The sequence below is a fragment of the Ammodytes marinus genome (genome assembly GCF_949987685.1).
Source record: "Ammodytes marinus genome assembly, chromosome: 2".
Classification (NCBI taxonomy): Eukaryota; Metazoa; Chordata; class Actinopteri; order Uranoscopiformes; family Ammodytidae; genus Ammodytes; species Ammodytes marinus.
The window spans coordinates 29,168,013-29,195,141 of NC_137231.1; the positions used below are offsets into that span (position 1 = coordinate 29,168,013).

The window sequence follows — 27,129 nt, forward strand, 5'->3', positions numbered from 1 at the left end:
CATAAGACCAACTGGTGGAACTGTAGGACTAGACCTTCTGTCTTTCCTTTGGACATATAGATCTTATCAAACAGGAGAAAACAGCATTTGTACAGTAGCCTAGGTCACAAGTCACGCTCCCTTGATATTATCATCACACACACACACACACACACACACACACACACACACACACACACACACACACACACACACACACACACACACACACACACACACACACACACACACACACACACACACACACACACACACACACACACACACACACACACACACACACACTTTATTTCACTTCTGTGATTATTGTAAAAAAATGGAGCACAAATCCAAATATCAAATCATATTAAAAAACTGACTTCCACCAAGAAGAAAAGTGGGCACAGTACACACCAGTTTGTAAACGCTGCCAATACTAAGAAACACAGAGAGAGTTTAGTGGAGCTGATTGGCTTGATCGACTTTGTGTCCATTCGTTTGGCGATATTTCCCACGTTATTTTGCGCTCTATATATATATTTTTTTATACATGTTATGTCAATAAAAAACGAAATACATACTGGAAGGAAACCAAGGTGTGCCTGTGACGGTCAAGTATGTATTTGATTCTATGGACTATTCCTTAAGTGTAACTGCCCACAACCTTACTGTGTTTTTTCAGTAGCAGCCGCCAGCCAGCTGTTGCTCTGATAAATAGCTTGTCACACCAGGGGCTTTCCAAACAATGTCCTCAGCACTGAGCTGTCAATCAAAAAGTAATTAACGGGGGCGCTCTGGTGGTGTTGTGGATAGAGGGCGTACCATATCGGCTCCAGCATTCGTTGCAGTGGTCGCGGGTTCGAGTCCGACCTGTGGACCTCTACTGTAGGTCATCCCCCCTCTCTCTCTCTGTCTCCCCATTTCATCTCTGTACTGTCTAATAAAGCTTGAAAATGCCAAAAAATTATCTTTAAATTAGTAATTAACCAATGGGGATGAGCCCCTAGAGAAAACACACGCCCTCGCCAGGAGAGGTTTGTGCAAAAAAAATTGCCAAACAAAAAATGAAGAATCGCAAATGAAGAGCTGGCAGAGTAACCGCAAAGCCCGACAATAGGAACAACAGTTTTAATATCAGTGAGAAATAATCAGAGGGAACAGAAGTCTACATGTCGGTCACGGGCGGTTTAACCTGGCAGAGGAGAGTCTGAGTAAAGTAAAAAAATTACATTATGAAAAATACCCATTTTCTTCTTTTTTGCTGATAGGAAAACATTTCAGGCTTGAATGAGAGTTGGCTGTGTGTGTCATTTTACATTAGCATCCCAGTCACCTTTTGACTACTTGCTCCTATTATGTGTCTCGCAGGCTGTTGAAGTTGGAATATTGGGAGCAATTTCAAAATTGAGGACAAGCACTACATGGCAGTGTGGCCTTGGCAAAAACACACATACTGTAATTGCGGTGGTTATTTATTCCGAAATAACCAATAATAATCATAATGCAACAAGTTCATACTACTTCCCCCGGCTCCGATAGTTCATGGCCTCAATTTGCCCATTTATTCACATTTTATTTTGCTTGTTTACAGAAAGCAAAAACGCATTAAGTGTGATTATACCCAACTGTGGAGATTTCACAGTAAGGGACATATGGAGCCTAACTCCAGAATGGCACAGCATTTCTATTGGTATTCATGTCCAAGTCGACTTTATTGCCAATTGCTGTAAAATGTGTCAGGCATACAGAGGAATCTAAAATCTGTTTTTTCTCTCCGACCCACAAGTGCAATGAGTAAAAAAAAAAATATAAACCAAATAGTAGGAAAGTAAATCAATTAAACAATTTGCAATATAAAGAAGAACATTATTTACAATATGTGCAATGAACAGTAAACTAAGAAATCAAAATGTACAATATAAGGGCAGGACTATGCGCGGACTGAATATAAAAATGTAATGTAGAAAGCACCGATTTACAGTAGGTTGCAAGAGTGTCCCTGAGAGTCTCCTATTGGTCGTTAAGGAGGTGGTCATGAAATGTGACATAAATAGCACCCACTCATGAATAAATGGACTCCACTTTTAAAGCATTTTCACACACACACACGCACGCACACACGCACGCACGCACACACACACACACACACACACACACTATGCACACTCCCACCTAATCCCCCAGTGTTGTTCGCGATTGATTGATTGATTGATTGACTTACCTTGATGGAAAAATTCTCTTATTTCAGACAATTTACCACCACAAGTTTATACACAGACTGAGCACCACAATTGGTATTCACCTCATAGCATTTATAATGTCACCACTGATATCCCTAATATCCCTCATATGTCGAGTGTGTATAGGCGTTACACAAAACATAACACATTCACCAATCAGAATGTAAAGCAAGACTGTTTAGCAGTGCGGGCTATGCATTAGCAACAGTAGATGTGGTTAAATCAGTAATGCTGCTGATTTAATGATGAGGCCTCGCACCACCAGGACTGTGTGTATTAAATACTGCATGTGTGGTAGGAAGAGTGGATGGGAATGTATAAAGATGACAGCAAATTAAAATGTATTAAACCAGACATGTGAGCGCTGCTATATAGCACCGGACAGGAGACACACGCACGCACGCACGCACGCACGCACGCAACGCACACACACACACACACACACACACACACACACACACACACACACACACACACACACACACACACACACACACACACACACACACACACACACACACACACACACACACTCACTCACTCACTCACAGACATAAGTTCCTTCATTAAAAACACTGCATATTGGTTAGTCATCAATATGCACACACAATCTGAGACACTTTTTACATTTGCTCCCCTCTAATCGAGCTTAAATGATTTATCACTCAAATTTACACATTTCCCATTAATTCAGGGTGTTTCCTAGAAATGGGCATTAGCAGAATTTTTTCAAGACAAAGGGCAGTGAAAATATGATTGTTTTAAAAAAAGTTGTCATGTGTCTCAATTTACCCCAGCTGTAGGGGCTTGAGAACAAATATCTCACATGACCAAACATGTGTTCCCTGTCCTAGATACAGGGGGTATCTCACATTCCCCCGTACTTCCCTATAGCACATTTAAAAACGACATCAGTTGACCAAAGTGCTGTACATGATACAGTACAAAATAACATATAAGATACATGAAAAAAAAGTTAGGAGTGTCAAAGTCTCAACTTGTGTTAAAGGCCAATGCTGCAACAAAAGTGAGTCTCAAGCAATGTAGTAAACTGTTCAACTTTACAATAGCCCCTTTTACACAGAGATTGCGGCATATTGACGGAACGAAAGAGCGGCAATTTGCCGGCTCTGCTTGGTTAGGTGTTATTTACACAGGACCATGCAAAGCCGGCATGTTGGCGCATCAGTAGCCCCTTTTACACAGGGTTCCGGAATGAATGAGGTGCTTGTAAGCAGCGTCAGGTGTGACGTAAACATTTAGCACCACGCCGGTCAGCTGCTTTACAACAACAACACTGGCCGCTGAATTGAGAGCAGAAGTGCTGGGGCTTGCACTAAGAGGGCCGTATTTTACTGTGCCCGTGATGTGCCGATTGTCCAACATCTCTGGGATAGTTAACCAAACTGACAACAGATCCGCTCACTGCGTCACCTGTGTGTGTGTGTGTGTGTGGGTGTCTGTGTGACAGGTTGGCTGTGAGCGAGTCACTTTGAGAGCAGTGTTCTGCCATTCAGACATACACATACACATACACACAGTGTGTGAAGTCACGTTACTGTAGACAGAAATATAGTGTGGATATACGCTCAGACTTAGGATAATAATAGCGGCGGCGATCCGGTCGCAGCCTAGCTTAGCCTAGCCTAGCCTAGCTTTCCCATTCACTGTACAACTTCCCCCGGGCAGAAATAGACTCATACACTCTGCAAAATGAAGCGTGGGGCTTTGTATTGAGCAGCGGACCTTATGACCAGCTAGATTATACACCGTTCCTTTTATTTGGAGATTTTTACGGAACATCAGGCCGCCGTGGTTAATGTTTAACACACGTCCTTCAACTGCTAACATGGTCGCATGTTTAGAACGTAGGCTATGGAACGTCAAACGCCCCCCTGTTCCGCAACAACAATTTGGCCGCACTTATCCAGAGAGGCGGAACTGATTGTGTCGGCAATCTTACTACCCCCCCGAGGTAGTAAAATTCCCGGAACAATCTCTCGCACCTTTCTTCCCTCGTTCCGCAACGGTCGCATTTATACAGCAGGGCGGAGGGCCGAAATTCCGACATATTCCCGGCTTTCACTGGCTGTGTAAAAGGGGCTACTGAAGCAAAATGAAGACTATATTATTTTGAACTTGGGGCAGTACTGTCAAATAAATTACTTTTGTGCTGGTGCCAAAAGGAAAAAATCAGCGGGTCACTAGAGTCATTAGCATTCATTATCTGTGCATTGTGGGTAGATGAACCAAATTTCATTTTTCATGGCAACCCATCGAATAGTTGTCAAGAAATTGTACTTAAAAAATCAAATAAAATTTTGAAATTGCTCGTGGCGCTAAAGGAAAGGTCAGTAGATCAACACAGTCATTAGAATTCATCTTCTTGAGAACGTTCATGTTCAAAATTATGTCTAAAAATTTGCAAAATTTTAGCTAATCAATACCGCAGATGTTGAGATTGTTCTCAAGGCTATAACAAAACTTGTTGGAAATATAAGAAAAAGTCAGGGGAACATTAAAGTCAGAATAATTTCACCTCTCTTGAATGTCTTGGAGTCAAATGCATAATGTTTTGCAAGAGGGGAATCAAAAGAATAGTGTTGTCACTAAGGGTGTATTCACACTGGGAAAGTCCGCTAGTTCACTTGCTTTGGTCCAGACCAAATAGAGTTTTGATTTTTTTTGTTTGGTGTGGTCCACTTTCATATTGCCCCTTTTGCAAGTGAACCAGCATTACGAAGCAAAACCACACGTGAGCTGAGGTCATTCATTCATTGGACAGACATTCTGGGGTGGAGAGAAACAGGAAGCACGAAGTTAAAACTGCGAAATATACCATTGATATAATATGGGGTTAAAAATAATAAAAATGCCTACATCTAACCTATAAATAAAGAGGAAAAACATCAAATTATTGTTGTTTCATATGGTTATAATATGTAGCCCTATGTCAATGCCACGTTATGTGGCTTGTAGCCTACGATATGAAACATAATTTTTACTGTATTTTTGGTGCTGGACACGCGGCTCGCGAGAAGAATAGGCACAAGATGACACTCAGCTGATTAAGCTGTGTATCAGCTGGGTCGGCGCAGTTCAGCTCCAAACTGACACAGGGATAGTATTGACGGTCCCGTACATGGGAAGCAAAATAAAAACACACACTTCTTGCGCAGCGTGAACCTGTTGGCACTGTGCGGGATTCAGCATTTTTACGCGGCCTCTCGATCAAATGTAGTAATATATTGTTCTGGGCTCCCGGTCAAACCACAACTTATCGTCCTAACAATGGCGACAACAACACTTTCCCATAATGTGAAGCTGACTGCAATTTATTAAAAAAGAAAAGAAAGAAAAGGCACAGTGCGTCCTGCATTTGGGTCGGATCGAGTTTGGACAAATTCACACCACAAACGAACTGCAGCAGAGTGTGTTTGGAAACGCACCGAGACTACCTCTTCAGCTGGGTCTCGGAGCGTTTGTTTGGTCCGCCCCCGAGTGCGATTGCTGTATTCACACATGCCTGAAAGATGCGCACCGAAGGCAGAAGTGCATCTGAGTTCGTTTCAACCGAACTAAACACGGCATGTGTGAATACACCCTAAGTGTTTTGCAAATCCATGCAGTTCAGATCTGTCTGGTTATATATTTTTTAAACTTCGTAACTATGAACATTGTACTTTGCCAATTGATCCATTGTTACTATAATCTAAGAAAAAAATTAGAAGAGGGCTTTAAAGCTAGGGTGGGTAACTTTTTCACTGTAGTATTTGGCAAAAATGCCATATGAGCCATTCAGCTATATGTAGGTGAAGTGTTCTGAGAATATCTACTCATCACTTTGCTCTCCCCTGCCCTCTGTGTGCCGCCCTCAAAAACACACACACACACGCACACACACACACACACACACACACGCACAAACAAACGCACACATGCATTCACTCACTCACTAAATCACTCACTATCTCATTCTCACACACACACACACACACACACACACACACACACACACACACACACACACACACACACACACACACACACACACACACACGTACCGATAGCAGCAGTTACCACGCAGGGTGCAAACTAACCATCAGGAGTAATTTGGGCTTCAGTGATTTGCCCAGGCGGGGGATCGAACACCAACCGCTCTACCTGCAACGCCACAGCCGCCCACACAGTTATATTCACACATAATGAGAAGGAACTATTAGACCCTTTGCTGACTTAATAGTATAATTATACTTAATTATATACTGATGGTATATATATGTATGTAGATATGGACATATTGATCGTTTATAAATATAATTATAGATATATGCATTGTATAAATATATAAAATATAAAAAAAATCATAGTATATTAAGTTGTATGTATGTATAGATCGCAAATTGTATAGAGATTATATGGATTACATGAAGCGAATATAATAAATATTTTTATATTTATATTTTTATTTTTATTTTTCTATATATTTTTATTTTTTTACTATGGAAAAGGGGTAGGATTAAATAAGTGTATACTTCTTCCTGCTCCTTTTCGGGCATGTCACATCAATACAGATAATTATTTTTTTTATTTTTTATTTTTGTGAAGTCTTTTAAACATACATTTTGTTTGTTGTATTTTTGTGCTTTTCATTTAGTTTTGTATTGTTTTTGATATGTCTGAAATAAAAATAAAAATAAAAAAATAAAATAAAAATAAAATAGGAATGGCTGCATTTTGCCAATGGTGTCTAGTTTCCATTGCTTGGTGTATTTTTCTTAGAATATGCTCAAAAACTAAAACCTTTTCACACCTAACCTGAACATTGCCAAATGTATAATTTTCCGAAAAAGAGCAGAATGGTCTTTATTAAAAGCCGTTTAAACATGGATGCTGTTAAAAAAAGGCTTTGGATGTCAATTTCAAAGTTTTGTTTCAAATTATTTTGTTTCTTCTTTTAACCATAAAGCAGAGAAACTGGCAGCGTTGCAGCCTAAGAATATAAAAACAAAGCTTTATTTTTAAAGGTGCAACGAGGAACTTTTACATTTTTCCTCTGATGATCATATCACGTGTAACAGCAAACGAGACCATCAGTGCAAAGAATGACAAGACAGTGCCCACCCTCTTAATTCTGAATATAGGGTGTTGCCATCTGGCCGTCGCCTGTTTGTCCCTATGACCACCAAAAACAGATACAAGTTTTCCTTTGCCCCTGCCTCGATTCGAGCAACCAATGCTGCCAGCAGCAGATAAATGCTGCTATTGTTGATTGGGTTTTCAATTTTTTATATTGTTGATGGTGTTTATTGTACTGCACTGTTGATGTTGTTGCTGTTGTGAGCATGGCTGCTAACGGCACTCTGCACTTTATTTTGCTGCTATTGATTGTTTGCTGTTGACCACACAGCACTTTATCTTGGCACTTTATGATGTTACGATTCTAGGATTTTATGTTTGATTTATTTTATTTTATGATTTTATTTAATTTTTATTAATTTTATGATTTTATTTATTTTATTTTATGACGGTATGACCTGTGTCTAACTGTCGGAGCTTGGATAACAGTAGGAGAAAGTTGCCCTGGACTGCCTTCTCAGAGCGGGAACACTCTTTACTAAGAGCCCGAATTCTCTGGTCATATCTCGGGCGAGTTTTGCCGTACAGCAAGACTCTATCCCCAGCGTGGCCCGTCTTAAGCTATGGAGGGAAAGGAACTGACTTTGTTGTGTTGGTTTTTCCCTGATTCTTGCACTTTGCACTTTAGTGCCCAGGCCTGCGTACATGTTGTGATGTTTGTGTCCATCACTGTTTTGTACTGTTATGTGTTGTCGCCTCTCCTCGCTGTAAACCAAATTGCCCTCTTGGGACACTAATAAAAATCTTGAATCTTGAATGCTATTTTAACATATTTTTTTCTTGATGCCTTTGTCAAGGGTACGCTCACTATGGGCATAGTAAAAACACTACCACTTTTTTTCCATAGGGGGTGCAAGAATGAACACAAACTGAAAGTTCCTCAGAGCACCTTTGATATATATAAATCTCTCACACTTCAATGTTGTGCTATTCCTTGAAATTGCACAAAAAAATAAGCTTATTCACCATATTTTAATATCTTCCCTTTTCCCTTTTCCAGGTTTAAAATGAACGAATTCGACAACAGCAGCTTGACTGAACTGTACGACAACTGGACCTTCTACAACTCGTCGGCGGAGTCCATGGCGCCCCGGAACAACATCACCTATGTCGGATTTTACCTTCACCACCCGTCCACGGCGGCCATTTTCATTGTGTCCTACCTGTTGATCTTCCTGGTGTGCATGGTGGGAAATGGAGTCGTCTGTTTCATCGTGCTGCGGAGCAAAAACATGTGGACGGTCACAAACCTGTTCATTCTAAACCTGGCAGTGAGCGACCTCCTGGTGGGCATCTTCTGCATGCCCACCACGCTGCTTGACAACATAATTACAGGTGAGCGAGCAGAGGGCTTTCTTTGTGGTGTTGTTGTTGTTGTTGACTTTCAAGACAAACCCTTTTTTTTGGCATCAAGAGTATAGGAACTTTGAACCAAGATGGCTGCTGCATGATCTTATATGTGCACAGTTTCAAAGGAGCGGGATTTTTTTTACATTAACAGAGCCTGCAGTTAGTTTACAAAACATGTTTAATCTACGTGTAATTCTTAGTATTGAAAGAGAATCATAAACCCTTTTTTGCCATCAAGGAAGGAAGTATAGGAACTTTCAACCAAGCTGGCGGCTGTGTGATCTTATGTGTGCACAGTTTTTAAGTAGTGGGATTTAATTTACATGTGCAGAGCCTGCAGTTAGTTTACAAAATACTCTACATGTAATTCTTAGTATTGAATAATTCTTCAATCATAAATCAAAACTAAATTATTTTGAGGCACCTGGAACCAAACGTAGGACTATGTTTGTGAACCAAACTGTGGGCCCTGCTGCTGTAAACAACAACAGTGAAACAGTAACTTTTCAGGAATATTTCTAATAGTTTCAAACAGTGTTCCAGGGATAACATTTTCCTGTGAGGAAAGTTTCTTTATTCAGTTATGAGAATATACCTTAGGAAATGTTCACTTCTCCGACACACCCAAAGTTACATAATGCACCTTTAAGAGGGAGTGCTTTTATCAATTGGTAGATCGTTTCAACACATTGGTCAAGACTAAAATATCTCAACCACTATACTACTGTGGCAATTTGACACAAGCATTAATGGTCACCATGGTGATTTTAAAGGTGCATTGTGTAAGAATTAGTCGGCACTTTTCGAAACAGACTTGGTAGAAATGGAATATGATTTTCATAAGTATGTTTTAATTGTTGTAAAATCCCTTGAATTTTTTGTTTGTTTTATTGTTACCTTAGAATGAGTGTTTTATATCAACATTGGAGCGTGCCATCATGTTGCACCGCCATGTTGCTGCGGTAGCACAGAATGGACAAACTTAAATGACTTACACATTTTTTTATATAAAGTAGGTGTCCCCCGAAATGCACTGTTGGAAAACAAAGAAAAAGTAGAATAAATAACTAAATACATCTTCTAAACCTCATCACTTGATATTGTGGAAACACTTGAGGCAGTGGTGGATAATGCCATCTTTGCTTCCTGTCCTTGAAGGCCAACGTAGCTCCTGTAAGTTCTCAGAAAGTGAGGGTTTAGCTAGGGAGCGTTGTAGTCTAGGATCTCACCACAAGATGCTGCTAAATACTCCGATATCACACACTGTCATTACATTCTCTCTCACTTTGTGTTTAAATCTTTAAAGCTGTCTCCAACCAACCCTGCTGCATGTATAAATAAGCACCACAGCTTCACAGGGACTGTTAGCCTGTTAATACTTTGATTAACCTTCATTTCCCTTAATCCCTCGTTAGTGATGTTATTCAAGCCATTGCAGGGCGGCCTTGGTTTTCCAGTGAAGTCTTGCATTAATATGGAATACTAAGAAGGGCTGGGTTATTCCTTGAATTTAAATTTTGATTAAGATTTTAGCTTGCACTCGATAATAATGAAACCAAGATGATTGGAATAAACGATTTACTGTCTGGAAACAGAGCAGTCTGACTTGGAACAGACTAAATTCCTGCTATTTCAATCTATATTTTTTTTACATAGGCTACTATTTATTTAATACATTTTTAAGACAGTTTTTACTTATTTATTTTTATTTTTTCTTTAACTATACTTTCTAAGTATAATTATATTCAATGTTCAAGGCCATTGTGTTTAAAGTTCAACAAAGGCATGATGTCCTCAAATCAATTAATAATTGCTCTGAGGAACCTTCAGTTTGTGTTAGTTCTTGAACCCCCTTTGGACAAAAGCGATAGTGTTTTTACTGCTTCAACTGTAGTTCCTGGGTTAGCGTATACCCATGACAAAGGCATTGAGAAAAACTGTATAAAAATAGCTTTCTTTGCACTGATGGTCTCATTTGCTTGTTTTTTGTCATTTATAATCATCAGAGGAAAAATGAGACTGTTTCAGAAATATTTCAAAGTTCCTTGTAGCACCTTTTTAAATAATTGTATTACAACATAATTGTTATTATCTATGTGGAGGGTTAGGATTCTGATAATCTTGCAACCACATATTTCCCCCCCCTTAGCAGCCTGTGGTGTTCAGAAGTAGAGGAAGCTTAGAGGAGACATTTTGATGTGTCATCAAAGCGACAGGCCCTTTCGTTGCTCGTATGAACAATAACCAGGGCTTTTTTACACATGCGCTGATTGCAGTTGACACTTGGCTCTCGACCACAGACTTCATATAAAGCTCTCTACGGCCACTGTCTGCTAGTGTTAGTAGCTGAGAGTTAAAGGAATACTTCACCCATACGGAACCGGCGTTCTATCATTATAAAATCACGATTATATGAGGAATAAGGTTTTACTTCCTTCAGTAGTTCCTCAGTCTTCCCTTGGCCCAGCTGTCCTGTTAATCCTAACCCTACATTTTTACAGAAGTGATGTCACATCAGTAAAATTTAGGGTTAAACAGTGAGACCATAAAAATACTCTTTCTGCCTTTTCTCAGGCTAGGATGAACCGATTTTAAAAAATAAATAAAAAAATGCACATTTATACTACATAGGATCTCAGATTTCAATACACCTTCATATTTCGGTATTTCAAGTAGGTCTTTAAGATGCATCAAACGAAAACCATACATAGTAATTTAATTAGGATGGTCCAAGTTTCTTTTTTAAATGTAGATGATTAAGCAGCACGAAAAACAAATTCTCAGGCTTTTTTTTTTAAATGACAGATTTGTTAAAATAATCCCATCCTTCATATATATTTCGGCAACCATAAAAAAGCCAATTGGACTGACTGAAGAATTGGATGCGATTTCAGAGTGTGGCAAGATTCAGCTGGAGCGCTGTGTATGGGTAAATCCTTGCTGCGATTACATAACTGAAAAAAAAACTCACACACGCACATACACACACACACACACACACACACACACACACACACACACACACACACACACACCAACATTGTGAACAGCTTGCAGCTATCAGACATAAACATCAAATGGAAGCTCATTAGTTTTGCAGTAGATTATCGCATTTAAAATTATAATTATGCGGGAGCTTTATATACAGTTACATCTCATTGGCAGTACATTCCTCTTTGGACTTTCAGGAAAACACAAGTGAACAACATCTGCTGCGCTATGAATAGTGTATGATCTCCATTTTCATGTTTTTTTGTTGTTAAAGATTACTTTTTGCCATTGTTAAGGCTTTATTAGACAGTTAGGAGAGACAGAGATTAAATGAGAGGCAGAGAGGAGAATGACATGCAGAGAATGACCACGGGCCGGATTCGAACCGGTTGTCTGCTGTTTCTGAGTGTGAGTACACAGAATCTTTCAGCTCCGAGTTGAGGCGGGTGTTCGACCACGATGTTATGTGGCCACGAAGCAGCCAAACGCCTTCTCAGATTACGTCGGGGCTCTGCAAGCATTGCAGAATTTTCAATTAAATTCCGAACTTTAGCTATACGCAATCATGTTGGAACAGGGAGGCTCTTGTAACCACTTTTAGTCATGCGTTGTCTGAGACGGTCAAGGATGAGCTCGCTTCCCGTGAGGTTCCAGATTCACTTGAGGATTTAATCTCATTGGCTATTAGAATTGACAACAGTATTCGTGAACAGAGAGAGATGAACTATGTACTACCATTGTTTAAGTAGTGTGTTTGCCCCTGCCGTGCACCATTGTTTTGTCATGATTTGATTGTTGTGCTGCATGCCATGTGCTGTGGCCGAGAGCTGTTAATAAAAATTAAATTAAATGAAAAAGAAAACAGGCGTACACCCGCCATATGTCAGAGGAGTTTAACCTCCCTTGTGGGAGACCTAACCTGCCTGAGGGGGTCCCTTAACAATGACCATCAGGAACCCATGCAAATAGAACACACACGGCTTACTTCAGTGGAAAGACAGAGGCGCATGAGCAGTGCCGCTTGTCTATGCTGTGGGAGTGTGGGTCACTGCATTCGCCAGTGGCCCTACACTCAGAAACACAATACACAGGGAGACAAGGTAGTAATAATAATAATAATAAATCCCCTCTCGTGGCCAATAGTCGCACCTCTTTGTCCTTTGAGTGATTTTGTTATGGACACTGGTGCACCTTCTCGGCATTTGTAGATTCAGGAGCAGCAGTGTAGTTTTATGGTCTCAACCCTGGCCCAAAAACTCAAATTACTCATTTATGATCTTCCTTGTCCATTCACAATTACTGCAGTGGATTGGGCAACCTTTGGGTAGGGGTAGGGTTGGGAAGGACACCTGCTCGATTTCTTTATTGCATATTATTTATTCTTTATATTTTCGCATTGGCAATCACACGGAAGAGATCACGTGTTTTCTTATTGATACACCTCAGTTACCCCTCATTCTGGGAAACCCCTGGCTCAAGGAACACAACCCTCACATCAATTGAAGGACTGGGCAGGTGATGAGCTGGGGCCCAAGCTGTGCATCTCACATGAAGGAATCAGACTCTGTTCAACTCCAACCTTTGGGCCTTGAGCCCCCTGCAGCCACCAGCGCCTCTGCCTCAAAGTCTCCCAGTTCAGTCGGCCTCACCTGTGCTACCCCCAGTGCCGTCCAGGTTCGAAGAATCTGAGGCCAGATGCCTTATCTCGACAATTTGAGTTTTTAGGTAGTGACAGTTCTCCAGAGCCCATTATGCCCCTTACTCGCATGAATTCACTTACTCCTTACTCTTGAATTCGTAAAGGAAGCCTGTGGCCCTTTACAGTTCTGTTGTGTTTTTGTTTTCTCCCCTTCCCCTTCTATAACAAATGTCAATGATCCAGTGCAGAGTCATCACAGTTGTGTCTGGTTGTTCTATTCACCGAAACGGAAATTGTGCTCTTCGCCAAAACGAAAAATGACATTCTGAATAGTGTTGTCCAGGCGGGTCACGAGAGGTGGTGGCATCATTCTATACTTATGCTCGATGCCTTTGCGGGCCACTTTGATGAAGTCCTCCGCTGGCTCGACCAATGTCCTCTCGAGCACAGCCCCTATCAAACGCATGAGGCCCTGTGAGGTCTCCGACGTGTCATCTCTCTGGAGGGACCTACGCTTTGCCGGCGGCCCTTTTGAGGTGAACGTTGTGCAGTTGGATCCAACACACATTGTGGATTCTGAAATTGGCATTGTCAGTTCCTCCTCACTCTCAATCTCTTCCTGGCACTGGCCACCCAAACTGCTATCAGCACTGGTGCCATTTGGGGCCGTCGGAGGGGATCCGCTCTCTCTCTGAAAAGTTTGAATTAAATGTTCATATTTTGCATGTCCACTCAGTGCCATTTTAATGTCTGCCATTGGGCTGGACAGAAAAAAATTAAGTAGAAGAAAAAATCTTAGCTGAAATATTAATTTCTTCTGAAATCTGGTGCTAGCTTTCAGTCTTCACTAGCTTGTCAGTAATTGGTAATTGGAGGCTAAATGGTCCGGGGGGAACTCCGACGACAAGTTTTAAGTTCCACACCGCAAAACAAGCCTGTACATTCGCCATATAATAACGTTATGTACGCCACGAACGGACCGCGGTCCACCTCTGTAACACCAAATACGTGCCTGTACCGTCACGGTACGGTACAAATACGTGTACCGTTACACCCCTACTAAATAGTAGGGAAGTATGGGTGTTGGACCGCAGGGATAATGTGTTTTGATTTGAGTCGTGAACAACAGTTCAACTGGCCACAGCAAATGCAAATCACAAGAAGAAACATCTCTTTTGATGTTGTGTTTTGCGAGCGGCGTGGCAGTAGTATCCATTGACTGATACTCAGTCAGTACGACATTTTGGCCCACAAAACAACATCAGTCAGTGGACAGAAAATCAATCGACTATTTCAGTGAATCATTAATAATGCAAACCAATGATCAGAAATACCACACGTTTCTATACTGAGAAATGTTCTTTTTTTTGCTCTATTTCATGATGTTGTTAGCGGGAGATTATAAGGGGCACGGGAAGAAAAAGAAAATGTGTTATGCACTTCGAGAATAGGGTGGTCATCCACTGGATTGCAGGGTTGGTGGTTCAATCCTCCGCCACATGTAAAAATGTACTTAGGAAAGAAACTGAAGCCCAAATTGCTTCTAATGGTTAGTTTGCACCCTGCGTGTGTGTGTGTGTGTGTGTGTGTGTGTGTGTGTGTGTGTGTGTGTGTTGCAAAACAACCACTACACCATTATTTTGTTCCATATTTTTGTCCGCTAATGGATAACCACTAAATCGCAAAGGCCATTTCTTAAGTGTTGGGATTTAATTACAGCACAGTAGGCTTCAGCAGTAAGACGTTTTAACACAGCATTTTAATTAGGAATGTATCCTCAGTAGATTTTTAAAGGTCACCTAATATTCCAAATGCACTTTCTCATGCTTTTTACAAACATTATTATGAGCTCCTGCTGGTTTGACTGCCAAAGTTTGAGAAAAAATCAACCCTCCCTTTTTCTCCATCTCCACCATTCTGAAAAACCTGTGTTTAAAAAAACCCCAGTCAGATGTTTTCCCCATATAATGGCTGCGTCCCTAATCGCGTGCTCTATCTTATTTATATTCTACATACTACATCTGACCATAAAAATTATTTTAGTGAGCATGCAGTAGGCATACAATTGGGACATACTTTACCTTATTTAATTGTATCATAACATTGCGCCTTGATCTTGCCTCTTGCTTTTATATCCGTCGCATCCCTGGTTGGTTTCATACGGAGGCTCCGTCGATGTGACGTCACTGGATTGTGGGTCATAATCGCCCAAATATCATGCTGATTTCAGCCCTAAAGATCTCGGACGGATGTAGTAGACATATATGTCTACCAAACTAAGTAGTAGAACGTATGGGGATTGGAACGCAGGGAATGTCAGAGCAGCAAATTCTCAAATCTGAGCCGAGTGGGGGTAACAAAGAAATTGATTCCTGAAAAAGAGGGTCAACGAGTCAGACTGCAGTATGAATATAAATGCACGAGGAAGAGATAGAGAGCAGGATGCCAAATACTTGTTAGTAATGATAATAATGATAATACATGTATTATTTATTGTGCTTTTCTAGGTACTTAAATACACTTTACAATCAAATTAGTACACAGGCACATTAAAAACAGCTGTAGCAATAAACCCAACACACCGTAAACAAAAGCCAAGACATGTATATTGAAAAGAAAGTGAAACTAATGTAAAATAAACATATACAATCCGTTGTAAGGTGAATGTGCTGTTCTGAAGAAGTGTGTTTTGATACAGAGATGGAGATTGAAGTCGCTGGGCTGTGTCCATCAGATAACAGCTCATCACTAGTCCATCAGCATCCCTACCAGGAAGCTTTGTGATGACTCATCCCATGCTGTGTGTGTGTGTGTGTTGTTGCTTTTCAGCAGCAGAGAGTGGGACGCTCAGACAATGACATTTGACAAATCGCGTTTTCATAGGACTATGATGTGAAGGCAGAGATGATGGTTCAAACAAATTCCCTTTGTGTGTGTGTGTGTGTGTGTGTGTGTGTGTGTGTGTGTGTGTGTATGTGTGTGTGTAGTTGAGGTTTATGTTACTTTGTCTGCTTTGCTGCACTGATATCAGCCTCCTGTTCAGTCTGTGGGTCTCTCAAAGAAAGCTTTCGTTTAATGACCAGTAAGGTGATGTTTACTGCACATGAATTGACAATGATTGGGTGTTTCTGTCCATCTGCGGCAGCAATTTTTGTGTCTTTGGAATTTTGTGAACTGCCCAAAAGCAAAAGCACATTTTTGAAAAAGGTTTTTACCCTGTAGGTTGTGATAACAAGCATGTAGTTAGGAGGCAGCTCAAGATCCGTCAGAGCCTCGGGCCGGCCGTGGTTCTTACTGTTTTTAGTGGAGAACCATTTTCATATGGAGCCTGACTTTCTGCTGCAAGCGCTGGTTTCAGTTCTGACAAAAGTTCAAATGTAGAGTCAGCGATTCTGGAGAACGCTTGTTGTCAAAATCACTTTTTATCAAAATCACTTTTTATCAACATATTTGGATTGTATATCTCCTCACGATCCGCTACCAATGTACTGTGTGAGCGCTGAAAATAAATCCAGTGTTAATCCGCAGCCTAGGTTCTGTAAAAGGGCATGTTTGTAGGTACAGTGACCCCCCTTTGTTTACAAATCACTGAACAGAGCCTTCACTGCGTGCCTCCATAGAGAGTTTCAAGACTTGAGCTTGATGCCAAGTTACACGCCATCGCATCAGTTGCATAATTTATAAAGAAGAGCTGTGAAAAATCATGCTGAAGAAATGCCAACTCGTACTTTGAATTGAGAACAATCTTTTTTCCTGGAATCGGGAGATGATTTTTCTGCCTCTAAAGGCCAGGACACACCGGTCCGACTACCGACCGTCGCCCGAAAATGGAGTCTGCCGTTTCAGGGACGTAATGTCTCCATAACAGCAGGCCGCGCTAATCTGTATTGTGGCCCAAAAAATACGGAAGCTGGAAATGATGGGACGGCTCTCTAGACCATAAACATAGATATAAATACGTATTATATCTATGGACCATAAAAGCACAATTTTTTGAAGAGAGTGTCGAGCATGGTGTCGAGCAGTCAAGAAGGGTTGATGCATGTGAGTACTCGCTGTACATAACAAACAAACACATTAAAACAATGGCTAGCGATGCGATACTGTTGTCAGCCGTTTGTGCTACCCGCCTCACTTCCGGGCTTCACTGATTCGCTGGCCCTCCACCAATCAAATTGCTCCGACTGAAAGACTGAAAAGAAGCCCGACAACATCTACGACGGCCGACGTCACCGAACACAACAAACAGATTTGTGTCCCCAGACTCTCCAATGGTCGATTATCGGGCCGGTGTGTCCTTGGCTTAAGAATCTTGGTCATCTGTTACCTGATTGGAAAATAGCTTTGAAAGGTCAGGAATGACAAGCGTTAAAGTGAAAATATTTTTTATTAAAGGCAGGGCACAGAAGGTGAATAAGCTTATAATTCATCATAGTCAAGGGTGCTTGTGGTGTGGTGGTTATAGAGCATAGAGGCTCAGTCCTCAGAAGCAGCAGACAACGGGTTAGAATCTGGTCAGTGGTTGTTCTCTGCATGTCATTCCCCTCTCTGCCCCATTTCATCTCTGTCTCTCCAAACTGTCTGATAAAAGCATAAAATGCCAAAAAAATTCAAACAAAAATAAAAATTGGAAAACAAGCCAAAACAAAGCAATTCTTCCACTGATCACATGTAGGCGATCGAAAATAGGCAAAGCAAGGCAAGTTTATTTATATAGCACAATTCAGACACAAGGCCATTCAAAGTGCTTTACAGGGACAAGATTAGAATACATCAAGTATAAAATACACATTATAAAAGCGATTGAGAAATAAAACATTTAGATAAAAGAAATAAAACATTTTAATAAAATACAAATGAAAGGTTAAGGGGGGCGCCCTTAGCTCAGTTGGTAGGGCGTCCCCCCCATGGGCCTCGGCCAGCAGCGGACCCGGGTTCGATTCCAGCCCGCGGTCGTTCTCTGCATGTCACTCCCCTCTCTGCCCCATTTCAACTCTGTCTCTACACTATCAATAAAGCATAACAATGCCAACAAGAAATCTTAAAAAAAAAGTGGTCAGATTTTGAAATAAATAAATAAATAAATAAATAAATAAATAAATAAATAAATAAATAAATAAATAAATAAATAAATAAATAAATAAATAAATAAATAAATAAATAAATAAATTATCAACCTTGAAGTTATTCATACTAGCAGGTTTTTCTACCTCAGGCTCCTCAAACATTTAGGAACAGATTGCTCACATACCTATGAGCACATTTCATCAAATATGTAGTGAAAAGACCTAACAAAACAGCCACGAGGCAAACATCTTCCTTTCTCGGTGTTGCATCATGGCAGTTACCGCCAGAAGATGGTCATGAAGTTTCATACATATTAAAAAGAGAAAAAATTGCCATCATCTGTTGCCCACTAAATCCTTCAATTTAAAAGATATTCTCCCCAGAAATTGAGCAATGCACTTTCATAACCTTGTGGGACTCGATAAGGATTTGAGCCGAGCGGTACAGTTTGGTTTGGTTCGATTGGGCACTCCTTTATTTGTCTTTCCACGGTCAGACTTAAAATGTTTAAGTCTCAAGGCCAAATAAAGATTACAGATATATTATCTGAGGATAATTTTTTCAACCTTCAAAAAAGAAATGCCCTCAGAGCTACAGGGGACAATATAAAAACGTTTCCACACGATGAGTAGTCCTGCTAGAGGCAATCGAACTGAGCTTGTGACGTGCTTTGAGGAACTTTCAGTTTGTGTTAATTCTTGCACCACCTTTGGACAAAATTGGTAGTGTTTTACTACACTAGCTCTACAACTGGGTGAGCGTACCTATGACAAAGGCATTAAGAAACAATAATTAAAAAAATGGATTGATGGACTCATCTGCTGTTTCATGTCATGTTTGATCATCAGAGAAAAAATTTGACTCTTTCAGAAAAATTTAAAAGTTCCTTGTAGCGGCTTTTAATGTGTAAAAATGCTGGTGTGCCCGTCAAGAATTCATAAATAAAAGTCTACCTTGCTGCAACAACCTACCTTCATTTTATTTATACCTACTACAGTATACTCTATAATCAGTGACCACTGTTGTGCTATATAAAATACGCTTTATATCCCCAGTGTTACCTCTAAAGTGTGTAAGAATTAAAAGCCCAAGTACAGGTTACAGAAGCTGGGCGTTATACTGACGACAGCCTGCAGTCATTGTGATTATTTAGAGTCACAATAACACACCTCTGCTACAAGCCACCAACAGCGCTTCAAGATCATGTTCGAATGAGAAAAGGAAAGTTCCCCCTCAAGACAAAAATGCCTAATTTCCACTGAGCAGCACGGTTCGGTAAACCTAGACCTGGCTTGCATTTCCACTGCCCCCAGAACACTTAGGGGTCGATCTACTAAATGCTTGCTTGTATAAAAACGTGACAGAATAAAACGGAATTTCGCCAGAATCCCTTTAGCTCCATCAGTGCTCTGATGTCTTTGAGTCTGAATTCAAACATAAACTGCTGTTTTGTCTTAAGTGGTGATGAATGATTGAATTCCTTTGTGATTTTCTCTACTTATGACATCTATTGCAGGATTAATCCCCATAAAGGGTTTTCTTACTGGGAGTTTTTTCTCAGACGAGCTAAGGGTCTAAGGGCAGATGGTGTCCTACTGAATGGAATGTGAAGCCCACTGAGGCAAATGTCTATTTGTGATATTGGGCTATACAAATAAAACTGATTTGATTTGATTTGTTTTGATTTGATTTGATTTGATTTGATTTGATTTGATTCAAATGGTTCCTCAACAGGATGGCCTTTCGGGAGCATGGTCTGCAAAATGAGCGGCATGGTCCAAGGCATCTCCGTGTCGGCATCCGTCTTCACTCTGGTCGCTATTGCTGTCGACAGGTACAGTGTTTTAAGTATTTCATTTTTTCGGCATTGTCTTCTTTTTCTTTATAAGACAGTTTGGAGAGACAGAGATGAAATGGGGCAGAGAGAGGGAAATTACATGCAGAGAATGACCATGGGCCGGATTCCAACCTGGGTCTGCTGCGATGAGGTCTGAGCCTCTTTTGGGGGTGGATGTAGTGGCTCTAACCACTACACCACAAGCGCCCCCAATATTTAAGTATGTCAAGTAACTGTAAAAATGCATTAGAAATTTGCAAAAAACATCAAGTTTCTTAATATTTTCTTGAAAACAAAACGTCATTTTTATTTCTGTGTTTACCTTATTTTGCAATGCTTTATAAATCATATTAGAAATATCTAAGAGCCTCCTCATTTTCATCTGGTAATTTTCCTGACTTGAACGATCATGCTGAATTGCCTTATTGCTGTCCATTGAGATATAACAGTTGGATTAACTTGTTCTTAATCACTTTATAAACTTTTAAAGGAGGGTGCAGAATCTAACTTGTTGGTGACACTAGAGCACAAATTAACACATACATTCGGTGTTGTTATAACAGCTCTCCAAGCTGTGAAAAGGACAGAGCTGGAACCACAGGCACTAGACCAGCAATGTCACTCACTTTGACCTAATTGAAACACACTACAGGGTGTCTGCTCCCCCCGAGGGACCCATGCAGTTTAAACTGCTTTGACATCCAAAAGTCACAGTCACCTTAATTCAACTTTGCAGGCTTTACTCTTCAATCTAGCGAGCGTATTGTTATCAAACCATTATTAATTAGTAGGGTATGTCATTTTTTTTAAATACTCATATGTTTTGATGAAAACAGTTTATTATATTAAAGGTGGAGTCAGCGATTCACTAGAACGCTTGTTGTCAAAATCACTTTTTCTACAAAATCAGTGAATATCTCCTCACGATCCGCTACCTGTCTACCTGTTAAACTGTATGATTTATTTTTATTTATCAACTCACACACAATACAGTCAGGTAGCGTATCGTTAGGGGATATTCACTGATTTCTGACAAAAAAAACATTTTGACAACAAGCTTTCTCCAGAATCGCTGACTCCACCTTTAATGGTGCAGACCAAAAAATCCCCTTTCTATTTTCTAGACTCAAAATGAACACCAGCTTTGTGTCTGGATGTCTCTGTTTGCCTTTGTTGCCAAAATAACAACCACAAGATTTATTCCCGACAGCGAGAGCTAAACTTTGACCTGTCAGCCGTTTAGTCTAAAGCTGCAAATGATTGCTGGTCCTTTCCCTGTAATTTCCCAGCAGCAAAAAGTGCCAAATGTCCCAGATAATAAATAGATCAAAATCAAGTGTTCTTTCTTACTTGTCTGTGTATAAACGCGCCTGTAACTGCCTGTGACGCTATATTTTTTTAAATGCACAGTAACAGAAAACAAAAAGGTTTTCAAAAAGCACATCAGACACCACAACAGCAGAGTCACAGCTATTGAGGTCACATGAAACTATCTGACGTCATAGAGGCCGTCATCCCCAGACGCATGCGCACACACACACACACACACACACACACACACACACACACACACACACACACACACACACGCACGCTGTAGATGAACAAACATGATACATGATATATTCATCAGTTATTTCATTAATATTAAAACTCAAATTTTTGCTTTCTTGTGTCTCTTAAAAAAGTGATTGAAAAATGTACGGTTGTGTGTGTTTTTGTGGTCCAGTGCACAGTTTGGGGTGGACACTAAATAACTTTTATTGACATGCTAATGTATTCTATAGTTGGCTACGATAATACCCTTTTTTTCTTTTCTTACAATTTTGAACTATACAATGTTGTGCCATTTAAAGTACCATTTTCTTCACTGTCACTCAATTTTTTTGAAAGCAGGTTAAAATGTCTTCATGCATTTTACTCATCCAGTCTTTCTTGTCTTACATCCTTTTCTTCGTAGATTCCGATGCATCGTCTACCCGTTCAAGCAGAAGCTGACCATATCCACGGCCAGCTTGATCATTGTCATCATCTGGGTTCTGGCCATTTGCATCATGTGTCCCTCCGGCGTGATGCTGCAAGTGACCAAGGAGCAGACCATTCGAGTGTTGCTGGGCTACGACAACAAAACCACGCCTTTCTATTGGTGCAGAGAGAACTGGCCCAACCAGGAAATGAGAAAAATCTACACCACCGTATTGTTCGCCAACATCTACCTCGCCCCTCTATCCCTCATTGTGGTCATGTACGCACGGATCGGCATCACGCTTTTCAAAACGTCCGTGCCCACCGGAGTGGAGCCGGGCAACAAAAACAACAACCGGCACACTGTCTCCAAGAAGAAACAGCGCGTTATTAAAATGCTCCTTATAGTGGCGTTGCTTTTCATTCTCTCATGGCTGCCTCTGTGGACCCTCATGATGCTGAGCGACTACGCCAGTCTGACGGAGCAACAGTACCGCATCATCAACATATACATTTACCCGTTCGCCCACTGGCTGGCGTTCTTCAACAGCAGCGTCAACCCCATCATCTACGGCTTCTTCAACGAGAACTTCCGCCGAGGGTTCCAAGCCGTGTTCAAGTTCAGCCCCTGCACGGCGGAAGGGCAGCGGCGAAATACCTACTCGCACAGGCTACAGGCCAACTCGGTGCTGCCCGCCAACAACAACAACATTAATGCGCAGAACACCACGTCCCTGGAGCCCATTTCTCTCCACAGCCTGGAGAAGAACCCTGCCAGGCGGGTCAACCACGTGGCGGAGCAGGACTTGGTCATGGAGGATCTGGACAAGGGCTCGTGCAGCAGCGGGGGGGTGACCGTGGTGTCCATTTAATTTTTTTGAAGTGAGACAGAGAGAGACACAAGAGAACATTCTTCTAGATGATGAGCAAAGGTGTGTGTTTTTCAAGAAAATTGCCCTTCTCCTTATCATTCAGACACAGCACTCTGACAGAGCGTGAGTAAAATTGCAAGGTGCACCTGACTGGGATTGTAGAATTGTTTTGCAGGCAATTTCAAGTCGTGTGAAAGTGAAATAGACAAAGAGAAAAAAAAGAGAGGAAAAACAGAGGCAGTAAAAAAATTATGATTCCATATCCGTTTAGGACAATAAAAGGACAACTCTAAGTTAAACACTATTTGATCTTTTTGCCTGTCCTGCACCATTGAATACAATTAAGACAACATGCCAATTCATAGGGATTTCTCCTGAAATTAATACATGTCAAATTATAATTAAATATTGGATTTAACCAATTTAAAAAGACAATAGTTGCCCTGCGTAGCATTTATGTATTTTCAGCATACTACAATTGACGTGCAGATATTGGGACATCCTAAATCTTTTTCTGGCATACTTAATAGTAGGGAAGTATGGGAATTGGAATGCAGGGTCAGTGTGTGGTTGTTAATATTTTCTTATCATCTTTTAAGGCACGCAATGTATAATGCACATATTGTGCCATATTGGAACGGAAGCAGGTTGTGCTGTTTACAGTTGTAGGTATCAACAGATAATTGATCTTATTGGTCAGTTGGTTTAATTCATCGATTAGGATCGGTTGATATTGCATTGACCCTAACAGGCTACCGTCCTGCTCCATGACATACCTTGTACTGTATGTATACAAGTACAACAATGCATCAGTCTATGATGTTTGCAGAGCACATTTAAAAAATGAAGTCATGTAATGTCCTTTTTAGATGCCCTCTTGACTACTCAACTAATTTATAAAGATTTTATTTTTATTTTTTTATTTTTAGAAAAGTGCCGTACAAAGTTTGAAACAAGGCTCTCAAGTCTTCAGCAGTGGCAGAAGTTAAAAAGCCATTCTATAACAAGTTTATTTGAACATGTTCTTATAGCACAATGGCTTTGACACTAAACTAATGGCGATCAAGGTTTATTTAATCATCGCATAGAATCAAGTGTTATTCTACAAAGAATAATCCCTGCAGCTTCCCTTTGACAAAACAAAGGGACTGTGAATTCCCACTTAGCAACACACCATTTTAAACTTTTTCAAATGTAATGATCTCCATAAATCCTTGTTCAACAGTTGTTATGTGGGCTTGAGAAGTAAATAATTGAACAGCTTCAAGGCTATTTTGCTATTCCACTTCAAAAGTAGAATTTTTCAAGTAACATTTTATCGATTCTTCACAAACAAAGCTTAAAAAAATAATCCAACTAACCTTGGTTTAGAAATATATAATTTGTTTTACCAGTCCAGACAAAAAGCCATAGTGTCATTTTCTGTCCATTATCCACTTTACAGAATACCATGGCAACCATTATTGTAGGTTTTGAACACCTTGGCGTGTGAACAAAGACAGCCCATTAGCATTCACTAACTACAAGGCGCTTTGAAAGCCTGCCAATGGCCAACAGTCATTACACTGATTAATTAAACCTTAGTATATTGTAATTGCTGCTATCAGTTTGGACATGTATTTCCTGGTGTTGTTCAAGCTTCCTCTCTTTGTTTCATCTGTGCGTCATTTGGCTTTAGCTTAGAATACACACACACACACACACACACACACACACACACACACACACACACACACACACACACACACACACACACACACACACACACACACACACACACACACACACACACACACACACACACACACACACACACACACACACACACACTTTTTAAATCAGACTTTAAAAAGGTTTTACACAGAAGAGGGATAGGGTTAGGCCGCTATTATTATGATCATATTTGAGCCATCTATTGAATGTGCTCCTAGGAACTTTCAGTTTGTTTTAATTCTAGCACCCCTATTATATATGGACAAGAGCTGTAGTGTTTAGTTATGTTCCTGGGTGAGCGTATATACCCATGACAAAGGCGTCAAGAAAAACTATAAAAAAAATTACATTCTTAGCACTTATGGTCTCGTTTGCTGTTACATGTCAGTTATGATCATCAGAGGAAAAATTTGAATGTTTCAGAAGTATTTAAAAACCTTTTAAGTAATATTTTATTTAGGCTTTTCATTCTGAAATATGCTCTGCAAACACGTACATAGAAAGGGTGAAATGATGATTCATTTTTAATTCTATTCATTCATGAATATCTCATGAGCCAGTTATGAATGTTTCATGTAAAAATCTCAGATGCAGTGTTTTGCTTTGAACCTCTCTTTGAACAGTCTTGTGCATTTTAAAGCCGTACAGTAAAATGGGCCTCGCTTTGGACCCCAAAACATGTATTGTCTGCTGTAAGTCAATGTATCTGAGTGTAATGCTTACATCACAAGTTCTAATGTGGATCTGTTTTTGTGATACGACTGACTAATTGTGAAAATTATTGCAGGGTATATAGTGTACTCAACTACCTTTGGTTCAAAAAGCATTTTACATATTTTCAAACTGTTTTGAAATCCATTTTTTAATCCACTTTTTATGGTGTCTGTTACATGTTTCAAAAGGGGGCCAATTTGAAAAAAATGTCATAGCAAAATTATAAGCAAAAACATGATAATATCTCAATCCACAAATATCCCTATTGGTGGTCCTTAGCTCTTCTATCTGCACAATGGCAGTGTGTACAAGTGATCCTGTCCCGTTCATAAGAACCTTAACATCCGGGTTCTGATACATATTTCCTAAAGAAAACTCTGCTGCATTGTAGGGGATATGGTTACTTGCAACTATTTTGATACTTGTCCTAAGCAGACACTTTGGGAATGATAGTGGCCTGTCAAAGATTCAATCACTCTCCCAGGTCATTGGATGTCTAGTAACAGCGCAATGTCAAGAACACTGCTTGCCACTCCAATCCAAATAGGCTGCGTCTCTTGTCTTGACTGGCCGGGCCCTTCAGCCATTTTATTTCACATGAGAATTGCTGGTGTGAAAAACTGTCAGTGTAAAAACAAAACAAAAAAAAAACAGGGATCACAAAACAAACTGCCATTTCTATGGAGGAGGAAAGGACTTCAAAGTTGGCAATATGCACGGCTGGCTGCCCACACTGTAAACTGTACCCCATTGTTTTTTTTTGTGCCCAAAAATCATTATTTTGTACAATGCAAGACCTTGACCGAAGAAAAGGGTTATTGTCTACCCTATGGCACTGTATGTGTGAAAAAGTCTTTCTGCAAATCCCGTTCACACACTTCCTGATTGAATACTGCCAATAACTCGGGTTGATTGCAATTAACCTCTCTACATTCTGACTGAATTTTAGTCAGTGATTTTCTAGCTGACTGCCCATCCATCTGTCCGGCGAGCGTGCTCATATTGTCTCCAGTTTATAATTAGATCAAATTCCTATAGGCCACTGAACAAAGTTAGTGCATATGCGTGTGTTGTTATGCTAGCTGCAAGGCATTTAATTAAGTCTAGATCAGTATCTAATATTAATTCTCTGCAAATTCATCCGTTGCTATTTGATGTTCTGTTAGGTCTTTGTTAAAAAAAATACATACAAATTGATTCATGCCAAAACAATAGCTGCGTTTTTAAATATCAGATTTGTTTTAACTATTTTTCCTTGATTCAACAATATAAGCTAAAAGGATAATGATAGTTTTAAGGAAGACTGTCTTTAGTTTGTTTCTTAGTAAGAATTGGAACAATCATTTGCTGCCAACTCTCAATACTCAACAATGGGTCACGTTCACATGCACAGCAATATTCTGATCAAAGTCCTCACTCGTAAGACAATATTCTAAATAAGGTGTTTACATGTGCACCAGCTGTCTGAATAGTCCTATTTACCCGTCAATCAGCATATTCTGGAAAAGGAAAATTAACACTCTTTATGTCATTACCGTTGTCTTGCATTGTTTTGTCAGCCAAAACTGACCCTCTCTCCTGTTAAGTGAGTTGACACAATGGTTTGCACATGCTAGTCAAACA

General features: G+C 40.2%; 1 protein-coding gene across 1 annotated transcript; it reads left to right on the forward strand.

Annotated features, from left to right (window-relative positions):
• Window positions 1–8,365: 8,365 nt before the first annotated feature.
• On the forward strand, window positions 8,366–23,079 carry npffr2a (neuropeptide FF receptor 2a; the record flags this gene model as incomplete). Its single annotated transcript, XM_080050156.1, has 3 exons — window positions 8,366–8,693; window positions 20,140–20,239; window positions 22,203–23,079. 3 exons carry the CDS (start codon window positions 8,366–8,368, stop codon window positions 23,077–23,079), a joined length of 1,305 nt encoding a protein of 434 aa, XP_079906282.1.
• Between the last annotated feature and the right edge of the window lie 4,050 nt (window positions 23,080–27,129).